At 38.1% G+C, this 26,943-nt stretch overlaps 1 protein-coding gene across 1 annotated transcript in view; it reads left to right on the forward strand.

Annotated features, from left to right (window-relative positions):
• The window catches only part of Efcab13 (EF-hand calcium binding domain 13), a 90,959-nt gene that overhangs the window by 42,725 nt on the left and 21,291 nt on the right, over positions 1 to 26,943 (forward strand). Inside the window, exons 12-23 of the mRNA XM_045159574.1 lie at positions 238 to 381; positions 1,426 to 1,494; positions 5,244 to 5,387; positions 6,049 to 6,120; positions 10,615 to 10,665; positions 13,530 to 13,673; positions 15,881 to 15,952; positions 18,982 to 19,125; positions 20,522 to 20,593; positions 24,160 to 24,297; positions 24,620 to 24,688; positions 25,669 to 25,803. Of these exons, the coding sequence (XP_045015509.1) occupies positions 238 to 381; positions 1,426 to 1,494; positions 5,244 to 5,387; positions 6,049 to 6,120; positions 10,615 to 10,665; positions 13,530 to 13,673; positions 15,881 to 15,952; positions 18,982 to 19,125; positions 20,522 to 20,593; positions 24,160 to 24,297; positions 24,620 to 24,688; positions 25,669 to 25,803 (1,254 nt within the window). The remainder of the gene's footprint in view (positions 1 to 237; positions 382 to 1,425; positions 1,495 to 5,243; positions 5,388 to 6,048; positions 6,121 to 10,614; positions 10,666 to 13,529; positions 13,674 to 15,880; positions 15,953 to 18,981; positions 19,126 to 20,521; positions 20,594 to 24,159; positions 24,298 to 24,619; positions 24,689 to 25,668; positions 25,804 to 26,943) is intronic.

Consider the following 26,943-nt stretch of genomic DNA (forward strand, 5'->3'; position numbering starts at 1 on the left):
CAAATTCTGGGATTAAAGGAGTGTGCCACCATGCCTGGATCCTATTGTATTTTAATACTTGAAAAAGTATTTTTTAATTTATGCTATATTGATACTTGAAAAAGTATTTTTTAATTTATGCTATATTGATATTTGTCTTAATAAATATCCTTAATTGCTGACTATCCCAAATAATAGTTACTGTTTGAACATTTGAGTAAGTGTATTACAAAGCTTGTGTTTTAACCCACCATTTAGAATTGCTTGATGCTATTGAGAACCTCAACACTTTCAGCAAGGAGCAGGTGGATGTTTCTGACCTGTGGAATACTCTCTCTAATATGAATAACAATTTAAAAAAAGATGAATTCCTAGATGCACTGAAATTGGCAACTGTTGATGGTGGGTATCTGAAATACTAAAGAGGTATATAAACATATAAACTTATGTTTTGTTTTTGATCATAATGAGTCACACAAGTGTGAAGGAGTATTGTGGGTTAAATTTGCATTTATTCATGATTATAGATTGTAAGTATTTTTTCATATATCAGTTAGCTGTTTGTATACTTTGTTTTGGGAGAACTCTATTCAAGACTTTGGTCCATTTTAAAAATAAGGTTATATGTTTCTTGCTATTCAATATTTTGAGTTATTTGTGAATTTTACATAGTAGTCTCTTGTTCAATATATGATTTGTGCATATCTTCTCTCAATTCAGGGGGCCTATCTCCTCAGTCTTACTTGTTTTCTTGGTGTTGTTTTGAAGAAGCATTTTATTTTGATGCAATCCCATTTGTCTACCTTTTTCCTAGGTTGGTTGCACTTTTGGATCTATATCCAAGAAATCCCTGCCTAGACCAGATGTCACAAACTTTTTCTCCCAGTAGTTTTGTAGATTTGGGTCTCAATGAGATAGAGCATCCTGACAGTTGAAAGGCCAATATTGTGCACTCAGGAAATATCAAAAAAAGATCAAATTGTTTGGCTTTCTTTATAAAAATATTAATATCACATTTATTATCTTCAGTTGATCAGATATGCATCAAATATCTCCAAGTTACAAAGTATGTTAATAGTGAACAACATAAAGTAGGTGATTGGGACACAGAATTCTTTCAGCTTATCTAGAACAGAATTTTTATCTTCAGTTGAAATTCTAAACTATCTTAAAGTAAGATCTATTGTATTATTCCTATCTAGGACTTTATTCATTTTACAGTTTAAATCTATGGATTGTGCAGCTTTTATTGATTGATGGAAATTAGGAACTAAGCTTAAATTCTGTAATTTTTTGACTCATTCCATAAAATCAAACTTTTAGTTATTGAAAATATGAAAAGTAAATGTGATTCATATGAGTATACCAAGTGATTTGCATTATTACAGATTTTCAGTGGATCTAACTTTTGCTTACAGTAATATATTAAAATGTTTCTCTTAAAAGATGACAAAGTACAATTTGGAGAATTTGCAAAGATTGTAAAGAATCTGCATGACACCTCCAGATTGGAGGGTAAGTACTGAGGGACAGGGGTATTTAGCTTCATGCAATATACAAGTTGCTTAGCATGTGTTGAGGCCCTGAGCTCAATCTGCAAAAGTGGTTAAGAAATAAAAAAGGGGGGCTGGAGAGATGGCTTAGCAGTTAAGGCACTTGCCTGCAAAGCCAAAGAACCCAGATCAATTCCCCAGGACATAAGCCAGATGCACAAGGTGGCACATGTATCTGGAGTTCATTTGCAGTGGCCAAAGGCCCAGGAATGCCCATTCTCTCACCCCCCTCTCTGCCTCTTCCTCTTTCTCAAATAGATAAATAAATAAATAAATATACAATTTTGTTAAAGAAATTAAAATGGTTAGCCCTTGTAGCAGTTACTTTTTTATTGCTGGGACAAAGCATCTGACCAGAACCTGCTCATAGGAGGAGAGGGTTTATTTCAGCTTACAATTTCAAGGGTAAGTTTCATTACGGTGGAGAAAACATGAAGGGTCTGAGCTGGAGGCTCAAGTCACATCTTCACATCAGCAGGTAGGAAGTAGTCTGAGTACTGGTTTTGGAGTTGGGTTCTATTATTCCAAAGACTGCTCCCAGGACACATCTACTTCAGAAAGTCTTCCTCTTCCTAAGACCTAATAACTTTCTCAAATGGGGACTGGGGCAGTCAGGTTCGCATTGCTGGTAGAAATCACCCAACCAAGAGCAGCTTGTGGGAAAAAGAGGTTTATTTTTGCTCAAAGGCTTGAGGGGAAGCTCCATGATGACAGGAGCCGAGAGTGGACATCACTCCTTGGCCAAAATAAGGTGGACAGTAGCAACAGGAGAGTGTGCCAAACACTGGTGTGGAGAAACTGTCTATAACATCCATAAACCCGCCCCCCCAAAATACACCACCTCCAGGAGGCTTTAATTTCCAATTGCTATCAGCTAGGGAACCTAACTTCCAGAACACCTAAGTTTATGGGGGACACCTGAATCAAACCACCACATTCCACCCCTGGCCCCCATAAACAGATAACCATACATGATATAAAATGCAATGCATTCATCCAACTTTAAAGTTCCCCATAGTTTTTATCAATTCCAATGATGTTCATACATCTCCCTAGTCCAAGATCTTTTAACTGAGCCATAATATCAAAAATCCCCCCAAAACCCATAATGGCACAGAATAAACATTCACACTGTAAAAGATGGCACTGGGCATAGCAAAGAAATATTCAACCAATACAAGATTTAAAATAACCAGGGCAAATATCAAACTCTGTAGCTTTAAGTCCAACAACTCTAGCCATTGACAATTCTCCAAGTCTGATAATTCTAACCAGCAACAAGTTTCTGGACTTCCAATCCTGCACCTCCAGCTAAGCTACTCACAGTCCTGGAAAACTTCATCTGGGACCAGCAGCTCTCTTTAGCAGCCATCTTGTGGTCCTGGATCTCCACTGGGTCTCCACTGCAATCCATGGTTCATCCTCATGGCCCCATGGGGTCTCCATGCAGGCAACCAGCAAACCCGCTTCACACTGCCCATGGCCATTTCCAAAATACAAGACCATGTTGCAAACTTAATGACTCTCTTTCCAGCATTTCTTATACTCCACAACACCAGGTAGGGTGCCAACTTGTTAATATGGGTGGGGGGGAGGACAAAGCAGACTTTGAAGAACAGGACACTCCTTGAGCACTCAGACCCCTTCAAAAGAGTCCACATTCTTCCTGTTGCCTCAGTGCAGGTCAGATGGCCCAATCTCAAAGGTTATAATCTCTCAATTGCAGTTGAACCAGCAGCAGTTCATCCAAAGATTTTTCTTTATGTGTCTTATCCCTATTTCTCACACCAGTTCATTTCTGTACAAGATTTCAGGACATGGGTATATCAGCAAGCCTCTCACACAAACTGCTAGCCCAGTCCAAACAAAGCTCTTTCTCACTCTCATAAGCCAAACCTCACAGTCTATATAGTTCTTACTGCATTCAAGCCTTTCAACTCTGACCAGAATCCATCAAGCTGTACTTACAGCACTACAAGGCATATCTTAGGCCAAGGTTTCAAATCCTTCCACATTCCTCTAGAAAATCAGCTCCAAAAGGCCAGAGCCACATAGTCAATATATATATACACACATATACATACTCTCTTCATTCTCCCAAAATCTCCAAGTAATCTGGAATAGTAAGCCAACTTTATCTGTTGGTAGTTCTTCCATGCCAAACCTGCAAGCAGGCTCTTTCAAGGACAGCAACCTCAGCTCTACTACATTAAGTGTTTCTTTCTCAGCTGGACTTTTGTAACTCTTCCTGGAAGATACTGGTCTTCTGCAATGGTCTTAGCAATGTCATCACCCTGATCTCTTACGGTCTTCTCCCAGATTCACGTGCCCAACTGGTATTAGCTCTTCATGGCTTTATTGTATGTCCTTTTCTTCCTTATAAAAAGCTACCTATCCTGAACATCAGGCTTTCTGAGCCCTGACCTCTAATTTCAAAATTAGATAAAAAATTAGAACTACCACTTACCAAACACACAACATGTTCCCAATACTGCTAAATGTTGTACATGTGTCACTTCATTTGATTCTAATAACTCTAAGAAAACCATGTTATTAGCTTCTTCATTTTGAAGTTGAAGAAATAAAATTGGAGGACAGATACTATAGAAAAAAAACTACCAAGAACCCAAGAAAGGTTAAGAGAAATGTCTTCTACAGGAAGCAGATTTATGAGATATTTTATAATAACAGAAATGCAGATACGTAGGACTCATTTCTATTATGTCAATTTTATATTAGTACCAGAGAAAAAAATGAACTAATTTCACATTGTACTGCTGGTCATAGAATTCTCTGAAGATTGAATTAGTCTCTGAGGCTTATTTCCTTACTTCTCCCTTCCCTTTCCCTCCTTGCTCTCCTGTCTCTCTCTTGTTTTTTTTTTTTTTTTTTTTGAGGCAAGCCCAGCAGACTTCTCCCCCCCCCTTTTTTTTTATGAGAAAGAGAGAGAGAGGGAGGATTGGTGTGCCAGGGCCTCCAGCCACTGTAATTGAACTCCCAACACTGTGCCAGCTTGTATGCATGTGCACTTGTGCATCTGGCTTACGTGGGATCTGCAGAGTTGAACATGGGTCCTCAGGCTTTGCAGACAAGTGCCTTAACCTCTAAGCCATCTCTCCAGCCCTTTTCTCTCTCTTAAAAATATTTTATTTATTTATTTATGAGAGAGAGAAAGAGGAAGATAGAGAGGAGAGGTGTACCAGGGCCTCTAGTCACTACAAATAAGCTCCAGATACATGTACCACCTTGTACTTCTGGCTTTACATAAGTACTGGGAATTGAACCTGGGTTTTTAGGCTTTACAGGCAAATACCTTCTGAGCCTTCTCTCTGGCCCCCTTTTCTATATCTTTTGATAGTGTGTCTTATTCCGTAGTCCAGGCTGGCCTCAAACTCATGACAATTCTCTTGCTTCTTCTGCCTCCCAAGTGCTGGAATTACATGCATGGAGCCATCATGCCTGGGAGTCTCTGATATTTATTTTATTTTCACAAATTTTATTAACATTTTCCATGATTATAAAAAATATCCCATGGTAATACCCTCCCTACCCCCCCCCCCCCCACTTTCCCCTTTATTTTTTTACTTTTGAATTCAGGATTTAATAAGAAAACATGGGTTGCCACTGACAAAAGTCTTTAGTGATGGCTTCGGTTTGCTTTTAAAACCAGAAGTCAGTTGAATTATCAAATATCTTTTGTTCTATGTCTAGGGTTGCATCAGATTGCCTTAGCTCTTGACTCTCTTGGAGGTAACAAGATAGAAGGAAAGAACTTGGAAAATTTTCTAAGAAATATAGGGATTAAGCTACCTAAAGAAGAAGTAGAGAAAATTCTCCAGTCAGATATTGTTTCTGGTAAGTATTTTGATTATTACTCTCATTTTTTTTTTTTTTTTGTTGTTGTTAGGAATACTTGTGAGTGTTAAGACTATAGATAGGCAGAGGTAAGAGGTAAGAGGATCCCTGTGAGTTCGAGGCTGCCCTGAGACTATGTAGTGAATTCCAGGTCAGTCTAGGCTAGAGGGAAACCCTACCTTGAGAAACCAATGAAAAGAGATAATTTATGCATAAAGACATTGTTAAAAATGTAATATGTTTAAAAAATTAGAGTAAGATGTTATAATACATTGTGTATTAACTACAGAGCTTTTCTTGAGCATATTTGCATTTTAGATTAGTTTTTAAAATACCAAAAAAAATTTAATGACTATCTTCCTTTGAAACTTGCAGTCAAATCTACCACACCATAAAACATAAATAAGAAAAATATAAAATTTCAATTTTTTTTTTTTTGGTTTTTCAAGGTAGGGTCTCACTCTGGCTCAGGCTGACCTGGAATTCACTATGGAGTCTCAGGGTGGCCTCGAACTCTCGGCGATCCTCCTACCTCTGCCTCCCGAGTGCTGGGACTAAAGGCGTGTGCCACCACGCCCGGCTCTCAATGTTTATTTTTATATTAGCTTTTCAAAAAGTACCTGTCCAGGAGTTCTTATTTTATATTTCCCCTTTCTTCTAGAAGACAACGTGATGAATGTTAACGACTGTGTGAAGGCTTTGAGGGACACCCAGAAATTTTCCAACTTTATTGGTGAGAGTTTTATGGTAAAACTATTAGAAAGTAATAAAGCATGAACTGAGAGATGGTTTAGCAGTTACAGGTGCTTGCTTGCAAAGCCTGCAGTCTGGGTTTGATCCCCCAGTTCCCAAGTAAAGCCAGATGCACTAAGTGTCATATGCATCTGGAGTTCATGTGCAGTGGCAAGAGGCTCAGGTGCACCTGTACACACACACACACACACACACACACACACACACACACACACTCTCTCTCTCTCTCTCTCTCTCTCTCTCTCTCTCTCTCTCTCTCCCTCTCTCTCTCTTTTCTCTTTCTCTCTTTCACACTCTCTCTCCTCTTTATGTCTCAAATGAATAAATAAATAAATAGATAAATAATATTTTAAACAGGCAATAACTATGCAGGATCTATCCAAACTTATTTAATTAAATACTATATTTGCTGCTTAAGTCTTTATAGTACCTATTATGTGTTGAGTATGGTTTGGCCTCCTTGAAACTTGTGTTGGGCATGGTGTATGCCTGCCATCTTCAGCACCTGGAAAGCTGAGGCAGGAAAATTTTAAGTGGGAAGCCGGGCGTGGTGGCGCACACCTTTAATCCCAGCACTTGGGAGGCAGAGGTAGGAGGATCGCCGAGAGTTCAAGGCCACCCTGAGACTCCATAGTGAATTCCAGGTCAGCCTGAGCCAGAGTGAGACCCTACCTCGAAAAACAAAACAACAAAAAAAGAAATTGTAAGTGGGAGCCCAATCTGGGCTTTATAGTGAGACCCTACCTGAACAAACAAAATAACCAGAACTCACAAAACAAGGGGTGGGTTTTATTTTTATTTTTTAAAAATTTATTTATTTAGTTATTTGAGAGAGAGAAAGAGGCAGAGAGAGAGGGAGAGGAGAAAATAGGCATGCCAGGGCCTTCAGCCATTGCAAACAAACTCCAGATGCATGTGCCCCCTTGTGTGTCTGGCTTACGTGGGTCCTGGAAAATGAAACTTTGATCCTTTGGCTTTGCAGGGAAATGCCTTAACCGCTAAGCCATCTCTTCAGCCCTGGATTTTATTTATTTATTTTTTAAAAAATTATTTATTTATTTATTTATTTATTTGAGAGCGACAGACACAGAGAGAAAGACAGATAGAGGGAGAGAGAGAGAATGGGCGCGCCAGGGCTTCCAGCCTCTGCAAACGAACTCCAGACACATGCGCCCCCTTGTGCATCTGGCTAACGTGGGACCTGGGGAACCGAGCCTCGAACCGGGGTCCTTAGGCTTCACAGGCAAGCGCTTAACCGCTAAGCCATCTCTCCAGCCCAGATTTTATTTTTTAACAAAGGTCGTAAAGGGAAAATTATTGGAGTGGAGAAAATTGTTGAAATGGGCTTAAAGAAAACTATCAGAGTGGGGTCTGGAGAGATTGCTCAGTGGTTAAAGCACTTGCCTGCAAAGGCTAAAGACTCAAGTTCGATTCTCCCATACCCATGGAAAGCCAGATACACAAAGTAGCTTCATGCATCTGGAGTTTTTCTTTTTTCTTTCTTTTTTTTTTGGCAGTAGCCGGAGGCACTGGTGTGCCCATTCTTTCTCTGTCTCACTTCTTTCTCACTATCTCTGCATACAAATTAATAAATTAAAGCACTTTTTTAGATATAAATCTTTTATTTTTTAGGGAGAGAATTGGTATGCCAGGGCCTCCAGCCACTGCAATAGAACTCCAGACTTTGCGCCCCCTTGTGTGCAAAGAAAACTACCAGAGTGGAGAATTTGGCTAGTGAGTGTTATATGAGATAGTGCAGACCTAACAGATTATAATTTTCATTGCTATGCTTAAAAATTTAGATCCATGACCTGAATTATATGTTATGTACATTCTCTGTATCTGTAGCATTGAATGAGGCTGTCAATATGTTGGATTCCATGCAAAAAAGTCCTCATAAAGACACACATTATGGAAGACTGGACAGATTTTATTTTACTGATGGAATTCTTCAAGAAGTCATGCCTGACTCATTTATTCAGGGTGAGTTGATTAAGCAGATAATGAGCAGCTTGTACTAAACATTTATGTCTGTTTTTTTTTTAATGAAAGAAACTTAATTTTTAAAAAGAGCATTGGAGTTCTAGTTCAATGTTTGATATTACTACTTTTAAAATGTTTTTGTCTATATTATTTTTCTAAATTTTTGTTAAAGAATTTCAAACTACTTTATCAAATATCAATTATTAATAATTCCTAAATAATGTTATAAACTTTCTTTCCTATAGATTAGATTTTGGACTATACCTTATATCCAGTTAAATGCCTGGATGGCCTCATGGTCTGAATTGTAAACTTGCTTTCAGAGTACTTCTAGATATTGTGTCTTCAAGCTGATGGTTGTTTTTAGAGTAATTTCATTTCAGTGTCAGTCTGTTTCCTATTATATATTTTAGATGGCTTTAATAATGTAGTCTTCTCCCTGTTCTTATTGCAAAAGGCCTTTTGAGAAAAGATTGCTGGATAAGTAATTTTGAATATATTTGTTTTTATAGACAATTATATGTGTTGAGTTCTTTGTTTACTTTCAAAGAATTTACCTGATCTATTTACATTCTTACCTCAGATGTACCCAAATACATCTTAACTATAGTTAGAAAAGTATTTTCTGCCTTAAGTTTTTTAAAAACTTAAAAAAAAAATGTCAATTTATTTGAGCGAAGGAGAGAAAGAGGCAGAAAGGGGAAGGGGTCGGGGGTGGGAGGCAGAGACAATGGGTGTGCAGAGCCTCCAGCCACTGTAAACAAACTCCAGACGCATTTGCCACCTTGTACATCTGGTTTAAGTGGGTCATGGGGAATCCAATCTGGGTCTTTTGGCTTTGCAGGCAAATGTTTTAACTGCTAAGCCATTCCTCCAGCTCCTGTCTTTAAATTTACTTTGATCAGAAAGGTATATTCAAAGTGTTTCTGAGGAAATATATGAATTATATGGAGATTTGGTTCTTAGAACTGATAGGAAGGACTGCTTCAGCTGAGCATCTTACAGCTGACTACAGTGTACATAATAGCATCGCCACACTCAAATCTGGATCAAAATGTTAGAAATGCCGAGGTTCTCAACCTTTTTCTTTTTAAGTATTTATTTTAAAAAATTATTTCTGTGAGAGAGGGAGAGAGAGAGAGAAAGAGGGAGAGAGAGAGAGAAAGAATGGGTGCACAGGAGCTTCAGCCTGCTGTGAATTCCAGATGCATGCGCCTCTTTGTGGCTCATGGGCAACATTGTGTGCTTATGCCACTGTGCATCATCTGACTACATGGGACCTGGAGATTTGAACATGTGTTCTTAGGCTTTGCAGGCAAGAGCCTTAACCGCTAAGCTATCTCTCTAGCTCCACAAACCTTTCTCTATTGTTATCTTTAAAACTGTCCAAACCTACTATTTTGGGAGTGTTTTTCAAAACCAAATTAAGATATAGTTTATCTATATATATATATTTTTTTTAAATTTTGCTTTATTTGCTCATCATGAAGATGGAGTTGGCATCCCGACAGAGATTCAACTTGTTTTTTCTTTTTTTATTTATTTATTTGAGAGCGACAGACACAGAGAGAAAGACAGATAGAGGGAGAGAGAGAGAGAATGGGCGCGCCAGGGCTTCCAGCCTCTGCAAACGAACTCCAGACACGTGCGCCCCCTTGTGCATCTGGCTAACGTGGGACCTGGGGAACCGAGCCTCGAACCAGGGTCCTTAGGCTTCACAGGCAAGCGCTTAACCGCTAAGCCATCTCTCCAGCCCCTTTATCTATATTTTTGACTTTCCTTTGTTTCAAACCAACACCTAGTCTCATTGTTAGTTATTCTGAAATGTTTTACAATTATAGTAGAACTTATTAATACAAACTGACTGACTTTATTTTATTTATGTTACTTATCCCTTCAATAGATCTTTGTGCTAGTTCACATCTGTGTAGGAAGCCTGTGGGATAAATGAGAATGATCTGTCCTTAGGGGAAAGCTTCCGGATTAGATAGTAGTAGGAGAGAGGGGAAGGGAGAGAGGGTTGAGAGAGGCCTTAGCTTCATAATTAATGCCTTCTTGAACAGAACGCTAGGAAGAACCCGTGACATTAGAAACTTCCACGCTTAGCCAGGCATGGTGGCTCTTCATGTCTTTAATCCTAGCACTGCAGGCTGAGGTAGGATGAGTGCCATAAATTCAAGGCCAGCCTGGGCTACAGGGTGAGTTATGGGTAAGTCTGAACTGGAGGAGACTCTGCCTCCACAAACAGCAATACAAAAGGCTTAAAACTGCCCGGTTTAAGGAGTTGGGAGGGTGAGGACGCAGAGGAGACATGGAAGAAGCAGGAGAGCAGGATAACCTGAGGGGAGAGCCGGGGAGGATCTTTGAGAAGGAAGTCGTTTATCAGGAATAAATATTAGAAAAGAAGCTCTTCCTTTACTCACTGGTTTCCTTTCAAACTAGGTAAGGCCAAGATACCTTTTCTCATTTTATTATCTCTCTAAATTTGCAGAATTTAGAAACGAGGCTATATCTACAAACCTGAAATTACCAGAGGTAAATGGTGAGTAATTATATCAGAAAAACTTCCATACAGCAAGAGCCATTTTTTTTTATCAGGTTATTTCCAAGTGCTAATGTATTTCTAATCTATCTTGAACGCTCTACTCAGATTATTTTTTTTGCAAAATAGTAATCGGGTCATGTTACTCCCTCCGTGATTCTTTAAAAATTTCCCATCGTTATCAGATTAAAGACAAAAATCTTGCATATTCTAACACTCTTTTTCTGTAAAAGTTTTTAACATTAGTATACAAAGGCATGAGATTCATTAGGTATTTTTACACAGACTTTCTTGTTGTTGAACCTTCTCCCTTCCTCCCTTTCTTTGTCTCCCTTCCTCCCTCTTTCTAGTCCTTTTCGTCCTTTCATAAACACATATACAGAAATTAAAATCTAGTATAAGAGCACATAAGTTCCCAGTTTTCTGTATATGCCATGATTTCATTTTTCTTTGTGGCTGAATAAAATTCCACTGTGTCTACCTACAGACCATATGTTTTATTTTGCCCACTTATCTGTCTGTGGACATGTAGGCTTCCACTTCTTACTATTGTGGTTAGTTTAGCAGTACCTATGGATGCGCAAGAATCGCACTGGTGACACCTTAAGTCTGCGGACACATTCAGGAGTGGACCAGCTGCTCCTATGGGAGTTCTGCCTTAGCTCTGGTGAAACTCCCATGCTGACCTCCGTGGTGCGCCTGCTCTGATCACGTGCCCTTATCTTGCAACACTAGCCTTGCTGTCTGTACTTCACCCACACTGCTCCCCCAACACCACACTTTCTTTCCATGTCCTTCCAGACGCTTGCATATTCCACTGCTTGGAATACTCCTTCCTGGCCCTCTTTGGTAGCTTTGTGTTTGCTGTGAGCGTCTGGTTCCTCAAGGAAGTCCATTATTGTCTGCCGGCGTAGGTCAGTTTCCTTTGTTGTATGGTCTTAGGAGTTCATTTCTGCTTCATAGCACTTGTTTCATATTATAAATAATTCGGGGTTTAGGTTATTTCATTAATGTTACTTTCTTCCATTTGCCTGGAAATCTCACTGGTCTTGGGACTACTTTGTCTCTGAAATGTAGGATAATCCTGGCCATCATCTTACTCCTAAGAATAGCTAATACCTTAAATTTATTATGCTAGGTATCATTCCACATCTTTTGTAACTCATAATTTTAAATATTTGATGAATGACTGATCTATCTTGACTGCCTTGTTAGCCTTATCATTGATCACCTCTACGTTTGTATTTATCATGCAGCCCTAACCGCTCCTCGTACTTTAAATCAGCTCCGTTTGTTCTAGAACCCAGGTCTCTGCATGTGCTACTCACTTTGTACACATTTGCTGGTGGACCAACTCATTCCTTTTCCTCCAGGCTCAGCTTAAATGTCATATCTTGGTTCATAAAACTTTAATTGAAGTTCATCCCCTGTTAATGAAGTGAGAAAGCTAATTTGTGCATTCTTTTGTCTTACCACCATCTATGTAATATATTAATTTTGTTTCTAAAAGATGATTCATGAAGGAATTTACAGGAAACTCTTTGATAAGAGGGATTAAAGTTTTCAATGTTGCTCTTTAGTATTTGTAAAATAACTGTTAGGAGAAGGAATCTAGGTCTGAAGATGACATGGTGTTCTTTCCAAGTAACCTTAATGAAGGCTTGAATCTTGTTGTGTAATGCAGCAATTTTAAGACTATGGAGGCATATACAACTTTATTTTGAGACTGAACTAGAAATGGTATAGATGAAAAGGAAAAAGCTTCTAATGTTTAAAAATATTATGTTTTATGTTTTAAATTGGCGTGATATCAACAGGTCTGTTTCATTTGACTGTAGGAGTTGTGTCTTGAATAAAGGAGTCTGGCTAAGAGAGAACCTAGGGAGACTGAAAGACATGTATTCCATTACATTTTCCAGGCCTTGGATCCCTGTGGTAGATTATAGCTGCCTAGCAGGAGGTCCCCCTTTTTAATTGATGCACATGCAAAGGAGCACATTTTATTTTATTTTTATTTATTGATTTGATAGAGAGAGGCAGAGAGAGAATGGGTGCACCAGAGCCTCTAGCCACTGCAAACAAACTCCAGATGCATGCACCACCATGTGCATCTACCTTTATGTGGGTTCTAGGGAATTGAACTTGGGTCCATAGGCTTCACATGCAAGCACCTTAACCACTAAGCAATCTTCTCCAGCCTCAGGGGGTACCTTTTTGTAACTCAAGTAAAAATAAAATATGGATTAGCAGAGGCCCTTGGGAAGAGCTTCAGTTGCAAATTCTAGCCTTCATTCCCTTATCAGCTGAGAATCTTCAGATCCTACATCAGATTCTACAGACAGGCTCATCATCACACACTTCATTAAAAAAATATTTATTTATTTGCAAGCAGAGACAGAGAGAGAGAGAGAAGAGAAAAGAGAGAGAGAGAGAGAATGGGCGTGCCAGGGCCTCTAGCTACTACAAATGAACTCCAGACACATATGCCCCTTGTGCATCTGGCTTTCTTGGATCCTGGGAAATCGAACCTGGGTCCTTTGGCTTCCCAGGCAAATGCCTTAACTACTAAGCCATCTCTCCAGCCCATACACTTCCATTTTTATTAAATGAATAACTATAGACATAATCTTATTGCAATATATATTCATCCATCATAACCTCTTTTCCATGCTTTTTTTTGTTTAAATACTCTTTGAAATAAGATAGTCATCAGTAACTAATAGAAAATATTTTACTTCTGTTTTATTTTGAATTAGATAAATATGTAACCTGTGGGGTTGTCTAGAGCAGATTTTAGATAAATTGCTTTGTATGTACTTTTTTTTTTTAAAAAAATGATATATTGTGTATGGTTATCTTTCTAGAAATTAAAGAAGCTGCTGAAATTTTGACTCATACTGATAATGGTAAAATTGCTATATCTGACTTGGAACATGCCCTGAAATGTTTGAATGTTAATGTAACTGAGAAGGACTTATCTGACATCCTTAAATCTTGTGACATCAATGGTAAGCATTTTCCCTGAGATTCTCTTCATTTTTTTTCCTGCTCATGAGAAATAAGGTGTTTGTATATACATACACATACATGTATATATATATGTGTGTATATAATTGAAGATGAGAAAAGGAGTCATCCTACTAGAAGCTTAGGTTGATACAAATGAGCCAGAATAATCTGCTAATTTGTAGATATAGTGGACCATTCACACTAATCTGAATGTGATGTATGTTATTTAGATATTTATGATTCATTACTTATAAGCGTGAGTGGGTAATACCATACAATATGTGATAGAATATAGGTAAAAGATGTAAAACATCTTGACATGTGACATTTCAGTATGTAATTGTTTTGGAAAAGATCCAGATTCATCTGTCCTTTCATAGTGCTTGTCACATTTTGGTTTTGACTCTGCATGTGTGTGTGTGTGTGTGTGCACACGTGCATAGTGTGTGGTATGTGTGTGGTGTGTGTGCTGACGCTGCCCCCCATGTACTTGTGTGTAGCATCTTGCAGGCGCACCTGGTGCAGCAGGGGACAACACGGTGTCCGTCCCCCCCTCTAGCGCTCACCTGCCCCCCCCCCATGATGGAGTTTCTTATCTTACTGAGTCCCGACCTTGCTGTTCATGAGACCAGAGATTCTCTGCTCGCTGATCACCACCAGACTGGGGCTCAGCATGTATGTGGCCATGCCCAGCTGTTTGCATGGGTCCAAGAGCGTTAAACATGGGAGGTCTCGGACTCTCTTGGGTCCTCATGATTACACGGAACGCACACATCTGCTAAGCCATCTCTCTAGCTCACATTTTGAATTTTAACCAAATAAAATATCTAAAGGCTTATTACATTTCAAAAGAGCAATTGTTTAGCTTTAGTTATTATTTCCAGTGGACCTACATTTAGCTGTCCTTTCTATCACAGATTACCCTTCTGTTTGATTCCCTTCCACTCATCCATGTGTGAGGACATAAGCAATATACAGGGATATTATATATCAGGAAGTAAAATCATCTGGCGATCTTTGATGTTGAGTGTCTTTGGTTTTAGGTCACTTTTTATTTTGGGGTTCTCTTATCAACTTGCTCTTTTCCTTGAGAATCCTGTAAGTCCTAGGTTTGGAAGAGCCTCCTTAGCACAGTTTGGCTATTGATTTTGTCAACTTCTCCAGATTATTATTCACCTATATTAATACTTATATTTTGCCTTTGATTTTTCCCATAGCAGAATGATTTAGACTCCAAATTCATATAAAATATAGGCTAGACTTACAGGAATTTTTTTCTCCCCATGGCCTCTTAGAATAGAGTGATTTAGGCCTCTGTTTATCTGAGTCAGTAGATGTCCATCTTTCCTCTATGGAGATTGAAGGAAATCCTTAGGCATCTCAGTTTTACCTGACATAGCTGTATTTAGAATGGGCATAAATCCTTTTTATGATTCTGCATTAGCATTTGAATCAAGTATCTCACCATCTCTGAGCCTTGAATGCATCACCATTTGTGGGTATCAAATATCTTTCCAAGGTAGCTATAGTGTTGGTATTATTGCTTACTAACTATTGCTTACTAATCTCTACATCATTTCTTAGTTTCATTCATATATAACTTGTCATAGGTTTGTAAAATGCTACATTTTATACAATTTCTCCTGGGTTTTGAAATCGGATGGTTTCTGTGCAATCCATTTTGCCATTTTATGATAACTCAAAGTCTCCTTAACATAGTTGTAACCCTGGATGTTCTACCATGGTAACATGATTGCATTGTACTTCACTTGTGACTGTCTTGCGACTCTCACTATTACTACTAATATTTAACTTTGTCATCTCTGAACTTAGGCTGAATTAGTTCAAATACACCTCTGTAACTTCCTGGCTTTATCATCTGAATAACTTAACTTCTTTTTGGTTTCATCTTTTAAAAGTAGAACTATTAATTGTATTCAATGTCATATAATTTTTATGAAGATTATAGAATATATATATGTATATACATATATATATATATTGCCATAAAAGGTTGGCTAGCATATGTAAGGGACTAAAAATGTTATTTATCCATATTGATAGCAAATGGGTAATTCATAAAACTGTTAGAAGTTTTACTAAAATAGTTTCAATTATTTGAGAAAGAAAAGTGAACTAGGATGAAATTTTAGATTATTATAAATTAGTTGTAATTTTAATGCCAGGTTTGATTTTTACCTTTCAGATAAAATGGAGGTAGATTTAAAAGATTTCTTAATGGAAATGAAAGAAACTCCACAATTTCAACAGTCCAAAGGTAAGTGAGTACTTCTACTTCAAGAAAATGACTGAAAAGTATTTTATGAAATGACATTAAAAAATCACCACATATATTTCTGTCTTTAAATTTATTTATTGATGTTTAAAATATTGATTTTTATTTATTTGAGAGAGAAAGGCAGATATATATATATATGGAGAGAGAGAGAGAGAGAGAGAGAGAGAGAGAGAGAATATGGGTGTGCAAGGTCCTTCAGCCCCTGTAAATGAACTCCAGATGCATGCGCCCCCTTGTGCATCTGGCTTACGTGGGTCCTGGGGAATGGAACCTTGGTCCGTTGGCTTCACAGGCAAGCACCTTAACTACTAAGCCATCTCTCCAGCCTTATTTATTGATTTTTTTAAAATTAAAATGTTATACACTTATAAGTCTCTGTGTGGGGGTTGGGGGAGAAGGTATCTCAGGCTAATCCCCCCACCCTGGGCTCTTACAATCTTTTTGCCTCTTCTGCAATGTTCCCTGAGCCTTGGTGGGCATGTTAGAGATCTGATTTAATATTCTTCTCTGTAGCCTCTGAATCTCTGTTTTGATGAAGTTTGAATGACCACAGTGCCCATTGCTGCCTTCCCACAGCTCATTGTCAGGCTAGCAATGAGAGCATGGGTTTCCATCTTTAACTTGTACTCTTTTAAAAACAATTTTAAGCAGATTATAAAATATAAATACTATAAGAAAATAAAAGTGAGGCAAATGAAGCAAAGTTATAGGGAATGGGAAAGGTAAGTTACAGTAAAAATATTTTATCTACCACTATTACAAAGACCTTTCTCAAACATCAATTTACCTTCATCCCAGGAGTGCTAGATCCATGAGTTAAATCAGCTCTAGAATTGTGTGAAGGACCATCACTTTTTGTTGTGCTATCTCAAGTCAGAACCCTGGAGTTTCCAGGTATATCTAACTAGACAAGCCTGTGTGTTTTAGTTTTAGAAATCCTGATTCAGTTAACTGATCCTCCTAAATCTCTGCGGTATCAATCCCTGTATGCTCACTACCATCCATCTTTGGTACCTAGCTATCCCTAGCAATCTCATTTTCTCTACAATTTAAAGATTTCCTCAGGCTAGAGAGATGGCTTAGCTGTTGAGGTGCTTGTCTGCAAAGCCAAAGGATTCAGGTCTGATTGCCCAAGACCCATATAAAACCAGATACACAAGGTGGTGCATGCATCTGGAGTTCTCTGGGTTTCCCTATGCTTTTCAGGTTGACCTTTAACTTGTAAGCTCAGAATACCTTCAACTCAAATTCCCAGTAGCTGGAACTATAGGCATGCACTACCATGCCCATCTTATTTTGTTTTAAAATGTGTATATTTTCCTACAGGCCTGTATATAACAATTTTAACAACCTGTTAGTATTTGAAAATATATGGTACAGAGTCAGTGATTACCTTGGGGTTCATCTTTACTTGTATTCTGCGGCTAACTTGCTTTCCGAATCTGTACTTTTCCTTGTTATGATTTACTACTTATTTTGTTGATTGCCCACTTTCTGTGAAGTTCCAAAGAAAAGACATGCAAGAGGCAGAATTTTTTTTATCTTTGAATGCTTGCTTGCAAATGTCCTTTTTCCTTTATCATCTTTGATTGTTTTGGCTGGCATATTATTTGTTTTCTTATTGTTGTGACAGAATAGCTAACAAAAATGCCCGAAGGGATTTCTTTGGCCCACAGTTTGAAAGTATAGTCCATCATGGTCAGGAAGGCATGGTGTCAGAAGCATGGGGCAGCTGGTCATTTTGTGTCTGTGGTCAGGAAGCAGAGATAGATGGATATGGGTGCTAAACTTGTTTCTCCTTCATATTCACACATACATTCTTGCATCCTAGTCCATGGGATGCTGCAGCCCACATTCAGGGTGGCTCTTCTCTTTTCAGTTAAATATTTTTATAAACACCTTCATATTTACACCCAGAGGTGTGTTTCCTTGGTGATTCTAAATCCTGTCATCCTGACAATCAAGATTAGCCATCACAGCTGGGTATTAATGGTGACTTTGACCAGAGTTCTTACCATTTAGTACTTGTTCTGTAAGTACTGTTGCTGGAGCACATTGCAACAGCTTGCCCTCCTGCAACCTAGCTGGGCATGTATTGGTCTATATTATATTTATATTCTCAACTGTGGCCACCATAGACAAGAGCTGGAGGAAGAAGCTACATATGTCAACAAAGATCTGACAGTTATTTCTGAAAGTAATGATATTCAGTTAATTACTTAGAACCAAATTATTATATCCTTACATTTTGTTCTCCAGCTTAATAATATTGTAATGTCTATTTTGTCTCTGCAACACAACTTCAAGGTGAATTTGCAATGTAACTGATTTAAAGTTTACGTGAAATAATTTACAATAATCTCAGGAACCATATGTGGAGTGGTTAAACAGCTTATGGGATAAAACTTGACTACTTGTATGTGTCTTCCTGAAAGGCACAGTGGGCAGGAGCTTGTGCTTTGAACTGTGGTGACTGAGCCTGCAACTTAGTTACCAATGCATTCCTCAGCAACTCACTTAATCTTGCTAATCTCAGTTTCTTCATCTGAAAAATGGTGGTAATGAGTAGCTTGAGATTATTATGAAATTAAACAGGTCAAGTAAAAGTACTTAAGACAATGTCTAGCACTTAGTAATTTCCTAATGACTATTAGCTATTATAATACACTCTTGTTTGTAAAACGATAGTAATAGTGTGCTAGAGAGATGGCTTAGAGGTTAAGGCACTTTCCTGTGAAGCCTAAGGACCCAGGTTCAATTCTCTAGTACCTACATAAGCCAGATACACAAAGTGACATGCATCTTGAGTTTGTTTTCAGTGGCTAGAGGCCCTGGTGTGCCCATTCTCTCTCTCTCTCTCTCAAATCAGTAAATAAAATACATATTTAAAAAGTATAGTAGTAGTTACAAGTACTATTCAATTATTTTATGCAACCTGAAGCCATTAACTGGTGAATATTATAGTTCTGATCTTGAAACATTTGCATTTACTCTTTTTCTTTTTGCAGCTACTCAGCTACTCTTAGCTACAGCCCAAACTGTCCAGAATGATATAGTTGATGTTTCTGAACTCAAGACGTTATTACTGAATGATGGCTTTCAGACAGCTAATTCCATACTGACTGAAGTGTTGAAAAATGTACCTGAGCATGGTTTGTACTTCTGATGCATGTGCTGTGTAGGGGCCATTCTTTACAGGTTGGAGGTGGAAGATAGATGGGTGGAACACTCTGGAAGGAGGGCATCCTTCGGAGCTCCAGTGGGATGACTGGTGGACAAGGGCTACCCTATTGGTGTGTGGATATAAGGGTCCAAAACAAAATTTGAAAGTTCTTACTGGAAAACATAGATGAATTCCTTTGGGCAGGGAATTTTTTTAACAACCCCCCAAAACATTAGCTATTAATGAAGGTTTATAAATTTAATTGAATTAAAATGATATTTTGTTATATGTTTTTAATTGAGGTAGGGTCTCCCTTGGTAGCCCAAGCTAGCCTCAAAGTGGGAATCCTCCTGCCTTACCTTAGGATTATAAGCATATACCATCATGCTTGCCTTACTAATTATTTGAGAGAGGCCTTTAAGAAGATGAAGAGGTAAGTTATAACCCTGAGAAAATATTTAGTCATACAACTCATAGAAGATCATGATTAAGTACAATGAATTATATCTAGTTGATAAGAACAGATGCATTCCATTAGGAAAACGGGCAAAAGAAAATGACTGTCTAGTATAGGGATATAATTGCCACTTAGGATATGTAAAACAAATGGACAACAAATCCAGTTGATTATAACATAAAAAGATGCTTGACTTTATTCATGAAGATTTTAGAAATACACAGATAACAATATTATCACATTAAAAAGAAAACAATGAGGGCTGGGCGGCTCAATGGTGCTTGCTGGCCAAGCCTGCCAGCCCAGATTGCTTCCCACCCAGTACCACGTAAGCCAGGTGCACAGTGAGGCGCAGCTGGAGTTTGTTTGCAGTGGCCAGAGGCCCTGGTGTGTGCATACTCTCTGTGTTTTTTTCAAATAAATAAAGTTAAAAAATATATTTTAAAGTCCATTCTTATTTATTTGTTTATTTATTTATTTGAAAGGAGAGAAAGAGAGAGAGAGAGAGGGAGGGAGGGAGCGAGAGAAGGAGAGAGAGAATGGGCATGCCAGGACCTTTAACTGCTGCAAACAAACTTCAGATGCATTTGCCATCTTGTGAATCTAGCTTATATGGGGTCCTAGGGAATTGAACCTGGGTCCTTTGGCTTGCAGGCAAGCACCTTAACTACTAAGGAATTTCTCCAGCTCTAAAAGTTCATTCTTTAAAAAATAAAAGGGTTACTGAAGGCACAGAGGTGGGTTTATTTGTAGTGAGAACTCCCTAGTTTAATGCTGAACATTGTCAAGTTTTAGCTTTGTTTCATGAATAAGTTTGGTAATATTCATTACTTCATCAATTTTTTGAATTAATCATATGGCTAAAATCAATTAATCAATTAATTGAGAAACAGTATTTTCTTTAGTGAATCTTTGTTTTACATTACAGAATATGGCAAGGTTACAATTCAGGAACTAATGACTAAATTCTGTGATGTATTGGCACCTCCGGAGGTTACAAGTGAGTTTTGCTAAATATGTATTTAATGTCTACATGTGGAAAACACACAGTGGTTTACAAGTTTAATCAGTATAGACTCTGGTAGTTAAAGCCAGATAAGAAGCAATATGAAGATTAAAACAAGGGTAGATTATGTATATGTTTTATTTGACTATGTAGTGGTGTTACATTATAATTTTAGTTTACATTTCCTTATGACTAATAATGTGTTTCTCATGTGTTTTTTGTTGTCTCTTCATATTCAATATGTCCAATATTTTGCCATTTAAAACCAAATTGAGTTATTTTCTTCTTATTGAGTTATGAGAGTTCTGTATATGTTCTGATAATCTGGATAAAGTTGTTTATTATATGGGTGTTTTACTTTTTTTTTTTTTTGCTTTCCTGAGATAGGATCTAACACTGTAGCCCAGGCTGGCCTGGTACTTGCTATCTAGCCTAGTTTGGCCTCAAATACATGATCCTTCTGTCTCTGCTTCCCAAGTGCTGGGATTACAGGTGTTCACCAGCATGTCTGAATTGTTTTTGCAGATATTTTCCCAGTCTGTTTCTTATATTGTACTTTTCTTAATATTGTCTTCCAAATAATAGTAGTTTTTAATTGTGATATAGTCTGGTTTATCAATATTTTTCTGTATGTTTGCATATGACCTAAGAAATCTTTGCTTAATCTGAGCTATAAACATTTTCTCCTATATATCTTTTTTTTCCTAGAAGTTTTGTAGTTTTAGTTTTTAAATTTAGATCTGTTACCCAGTGTAAGTGAATTTTGGTGTAAAGTGCAAGTTACTGATGGAGGTTAATTTTTTTTTGCAACTATATGTTTATTACAGCATCATCATTTGTTAGAGAGAGTAATCCTTCTCCCATTGAATTGCTTCTGTATCTTTATCAAAAAGTCAATTGACCATGCATTTCTGCATTTTCTATTATGTTTCATTGATCTATGGGTCTACTGTTATTTATTTATTTTTTTTTCGAGGTAGGGTCTCACTCTGGTCCAGGCTGACCTGGAATTAACTCTGTCATCTCAGGGTGACCTTGAACTCATGGCAATCCTCCTACCTCTGCCTCCCGAGTGCTGGGATTAAAGGCGTGCGCCACCACGCCCGGCTCTACTGTTATTTTTTTCTTGTGATGCTGGTAGATCAAACTTGGGTCTTTCATGTATTAGACAAGATATTAGGAAGTATCACTGAGCTATGTCCCCATGCCTGTGGCTCTATTTATCATTAATATTTGTGGTCTTTATTAATCTAGCTGTTTAGAAAGTCCTGAAATTAGGTAGCTTTAATTTTTCAATATCATTCCTTTTCAAAATTATTGTGGGTCTTCTAGTTTTTAATTACTTTCTAACTTGTATGTTTTCATGCATATTTTTGTATGTGCTTGCAGTATGTATATCCATGTGCATTTGTGGTATATGCCCGTGTTGTGCAGCTGTGCATGCTGTATGTGCACATATGTGGAGGGCTGAGCGATGTCGGGTCCTTCTCTAGTGCTCTTCTGCATTACTTCCCTGAGACAGTCTCTCCCTGAGTGGAGCTCCCTGATTTTTGTTTGTTTGTTTTTGTTTTTGTTTTTCAAGATAGGGTCTCACTCTAGCCCAGGCTGACCTGGAATTCACTATGAGGTCTCAGGGTGGCCTCGAACTCACTGTGATCCTCCTACCTCTGCCTCCCGAGTGCTGGGATTAAAGGTGTGCACCACCACACCCAGCTCCCTGATTTTTTTAAAAAAATATTTTATTTATTTATTTGAAAGAGAGAGAGAGAGAGAGAGAGAGAGAGAGAGAGAGAGAGAGGGAGAGGTGGGGGGGGAGAATGGGTGTGCCAGGGCAACCAGCTGCTGCAAACGAATTCCAGATGCATATGTCCTTGTGCATCTGGCTTATGTGGGTCCTAGAGACTTGAACTGGGATCCTTTGGCTTTGCAGGCAACTGCCTTAACCGCTAAGCTATCTTTCCAGCCAAGTTCCCTGATTTTTGTTTAGACTGGGAAGCCGCACCAACCCTCCTGTCTCCACCACCATCTGTGCTGGGGTTGCAGACACGCGTGATCACGCCTGACTTTGTATGTCACTGGTGGGGATTGAGCTCAGTCTTCATGCTTGTGCAGCAAGTGCTCTTCCCTGCCGAGCCATCTCCCCAGGCATCCCTTACAGATTTCCGAGCAATCCCATCAGTTCCTATAACAAATTGACTGTGAGGTGGCCTTTGAATGCAGTAACTTTTGTGTTGTAAGCAGTTTTCTTTCATCCTTTCACATGGGGTTATTCAGTTGTCCCTGACCCAATTTTTGAAACAAACTATTTTCCCCCTTTGATTGCTTTGGTAAAAACTAATAGAATGTGTTATAGCTTATTTTGGTACTTTCAGTTTGATTGCTTTGATTCATATATGTGTTCTTATGCCAGTATTATGTGGGCCTATTTACGGACTGTTTTGGTTTAATTGATCTGTTTATCTTCCTTGACATCAATCCAATTCTGTCTTGATTATTATAGCTTTATAATAGGCTTTGAAATCAGGTAGTGTTAGTTTCTATTACTTTGAGATTTTGATTTTTTTTTCAGGTGCTTTTTTCCATTTACTTAAACTATCTCATGATTATTGTTATGTGGCAAATTATATCCTTAAATTAATCTTTTATGTTGAAGGGCTTTAAAAAATTCCAGATTCTTTGCAGTCCCATGTTAGTTTTAGTATGAACTTGTTAATTTTCCAAGAAAATGCTAATGTAAGCTAATGTTATATAAAAATAATTTATTTATGAATAAATTTATTATTTATAATATAAGTAAATAAATATATAAATAAAACTGTAAATAAATTTAATGTGAATTGACATATTCATGTCACATATCCCTTTCACTTAGGTATCTGTTACTTTCTTTTTTTGTTTTTGCTTTTTGAGGTAGAGTTTCACTCTAGTCCAGGCTGACCTGGAATTCACCATGTATTCTCAGGTGGCCTTGAACTCATGGCGATTCACCTACCTCTGCCTCCCGAGTTCTGGGATTAAAGGCATGTGCCACCATGCCCAGCTCCTTTATTTTCTTGTAGTCATGACCTTTAGCTTTCAGTATTGACGCCTTTCCTTAGGTTTGTCTCAGATGTTTGATTTTCTCTTTTGCTATGTAAATGGTATCTGCTCATAAAATTGCATTATCCAGTTTTTGTTTGCTTCTGTATAGGAATACAGTTTTATGACTTTGTGTCCTATAACCTTCCTAAATTATAGTTTTAGTAGATATTTCAAATGTCATAGTATCTTTCATAATCTCATATGTGGAAAAATGGTAAATTTTCTAATTTTGCAATCTGGGTGCCATTTATTTCCTTTTAGTGCCCTTGTTGCACTGGCTGCATCTCTGGTACAGTGCTGGACAGAAGTGGCAAACATCCCTCTACTGTGCTTGTGATCTTATAGGGAACTCAGCCCATGCTTCACTTTAAACATGATGTTAACTCTAGAGTTTTCATCCACTTTTTTCAGACTAAGTAAAATGCTTACTATTCTTAATTTTCTCTGGTTTTCTAACTGAAATGATTATTTCTTTCTAGGAGAAAAGTTTTATAATGCGGACATTAACAGAAATGATCTTAAAGCTATTCCTGACATTCAGCAGAGATTAAATGCTATAGGAATCCACCTAAGAGATGATGAAATACAGAAGTTTTTGGACAATACTAATCCTGATGGTAACTATTTTACTTCTTTAAACTAACAAAGTGTCTTCATCTTTTTTCCTTCCCCTTATGTTTCTTCCTTTTCTCACTCACGTTCATTCTCTCTCAAAATTAGAACTATTTTCCTACCTCTTAAATAGATGGATTTGTATTGAATAAATTCATTTTCAAAGTAATACCTGTGGCAGGCTTTATTTTACATCTCAGCATATCATACACATTGTGAGATTATTGTCATTCTTCTACTTTATGTTTTATAATTCTGGTTTTATAACCTCAAATCACTTTTAAAAATAAGAATATCTAAGCTGTCTATCATTTTTTTCCTTTAAAGATGAAGTGGTTCAGTTTAAGCAATTTATCCAAGAATTGGCCAACACTGATGAATTTAATGAGTGTCAAAGTAAGTATGAAATTTGAAAAACAGCAAGACTTGATGCTTGTCAGTTAAAATATGAAGGAATGTACATATGTGTAAGTTTTAGCTGCAGTCTTAGTTTTAAAAATATTTTATTTATTTGTGAGGAGAGAGAGAGTACATGAGAGAGAGAAAGAGAGAAAGAGACTGGGCATACCAAGGCCTCTACCCACTGCAAAAAAGAAAACAAAACCCCAAAACAAAAAACTCTAGACACATGCCTCCCCCTGTGCATCTGGCTTCATATGGATTCTGGGGAATCAAACCCAGGCCATCAGGCCTTCAAGCAAGCAAGCAAGCACCCCTCAACCACTAAGCCGTCTCCTTAGCCCTTTGATTTTGTTTTTAAGAAAGAGTCTTGTCCGGGCGTGGTGGCGCACACCTTTAATCCCAGCACTCGGGAGGCAGAGGTAGGAGGATTGCCGTGACTTCAAGGCCACCCTGAGACTCCATAGTGAATTCCAGGTCAGCCTGGGCTAAAGTGAGACCCTTCCTCAAAAAACCAAAAGGAAAAAAAAAAGTCGTAAACAGCTCAGGAAGGCCTCAAACTTCCTATGTAGCAGAGGATAATCCAGAATTATTGATCCTTCGAAGTGTCGGGAATACAGGTTTTTGCCCCCAGGCCTGGTTCATGTAGTGCTGGAGATTGACATCAGGGTCTTGTTCCTGCTTGGCAAACACTGAACCAGCTGAGCTATATCCCCAGCTCCTGGCATTACTTACTTAACCATTTTGCTATTTTATTGTTTAGCTTCGTGTCTTGAACAACTTGGGAAAATAGTTTCTTATTTCCTAATCTGAACGTCAAAAGCTATACATTTTGTGTATATTTCAGCTGAGAGATACTTTGATAGAAAAGATTTAGTATTCTAGAAAATGAATATATTTCACTCAAATCAGGTTGCTATGCGATGATCTGGATATACTAACCGTACGAGTGCTTTTACATTTTGCCATCAAAACAGGAATCGAAGATACATGGAATGTTGTCAATTGTATCGCTGATGGAAAAATTGATGTCAAAGACCTGTTATCTATTTTGGAGTGCCTGAAGGAGATTATAAGTGAAGAAGACCAGCCTGCGGGGTCTGCCATGGATGGTGAGTAGTGAAGCACCTCCCAGGCCTCCTCTTCAGAGGAGCCTTCTTCACATGGCTGGTTTTAAAGTATGATAACTACTAGGGAGTTTATTATAGAACTGAAAAGTTCATCTATTAGGCCTTGTGGACAATAAATAAATAAGTTTTGTTTGGCCAGGACTAATACAAGTAAACTTATTATTAATATTTTAAAAACTGATGCTCTGGGGCTGGAGAGATGGCTTAGCAGTTAAGGCATTTGCCTGTGAAGCCTAAGGACTGAGGTTCAATTTCCCAGGACCCACGTGAGCCAGATGTACAAGGTGGCGCATGTGTGTGAAGCTCGTCTGCAGTGGCTAGAGGCCCTTGCATACCCCTTCTTTCTCTCTCTCTCTCACATAAAAATAAAACTGATGCTCATTTTTCAAATGTAATGGTTAAAACAAGAACCATGGTAGAACCCTACTCTCTTATTTCTTTTTTCTTTTTTATAATTTTATAGACACCTTCCATAATTATAGACAATAAACCGTGGTTATTTCTTCCCCCTCCACTTTCCCCTTTGCAACTTCACTCTCCATTATATCCCCTCCCCCTCTCAATCAGTCTTTTTTTTTTTTTTATTTTGATGTCATCATCTTTTCCTCCTATTATGAGGGTCTTGTGTAAATAATGTCAAGCACTATGAGGTCATGGATATCCAGGCCATTTTATGTCTGAAAGAGTGCATTTTAAGGAGCCCTACCCTTCTTCTGGCTCTTACATTCTATCCACCATCTCTTCTGTAATGGACCCTGAGCCTTGGAAAGTGTGATAGAGATGTTTCAGGACTGAGCACTCCTCTGTCACTTCTCAGCACTATGGTACCTTCATCCCAAGGTCACTGCCATCTGAAGAGAAGGTTCTTTAACCAAAAGTGAGAGTATCATTAATATTTGGGTATGAAAATTAAGAGAAGTGCTTACCAGGCAGTTTGGTGAGCATAGTATATACATTCAGCAAGAACCAGCAGGTGTTACACCCCTAGGGCTCCTGACTTCCCCTGTCATAGGTTTTCAGAATCAGGCATGTATTCCTTCCCATGGAGTAGGCCTCTAGTCCAATTAGAGAGCGGTTGGTTTTCCCCATAACAGACATGCTATCCTCCTATTTCTTCAACCT

Source organism: Jaculus jaculus, chromosome 9 (assembly GCF_020740685.1).
Source record: "Jaculus jaculus isolate mJacJac1 chromosome 9, mJacJac1.mat.Y.cur, whole genome shotgun sequence".
Classification (NCBI taxonomy): Eukaryota; Metazoa; Chordata; class Mammalia; order Rodentia; family Dipodidae; genus Jaculus; species Jaculus jaculus.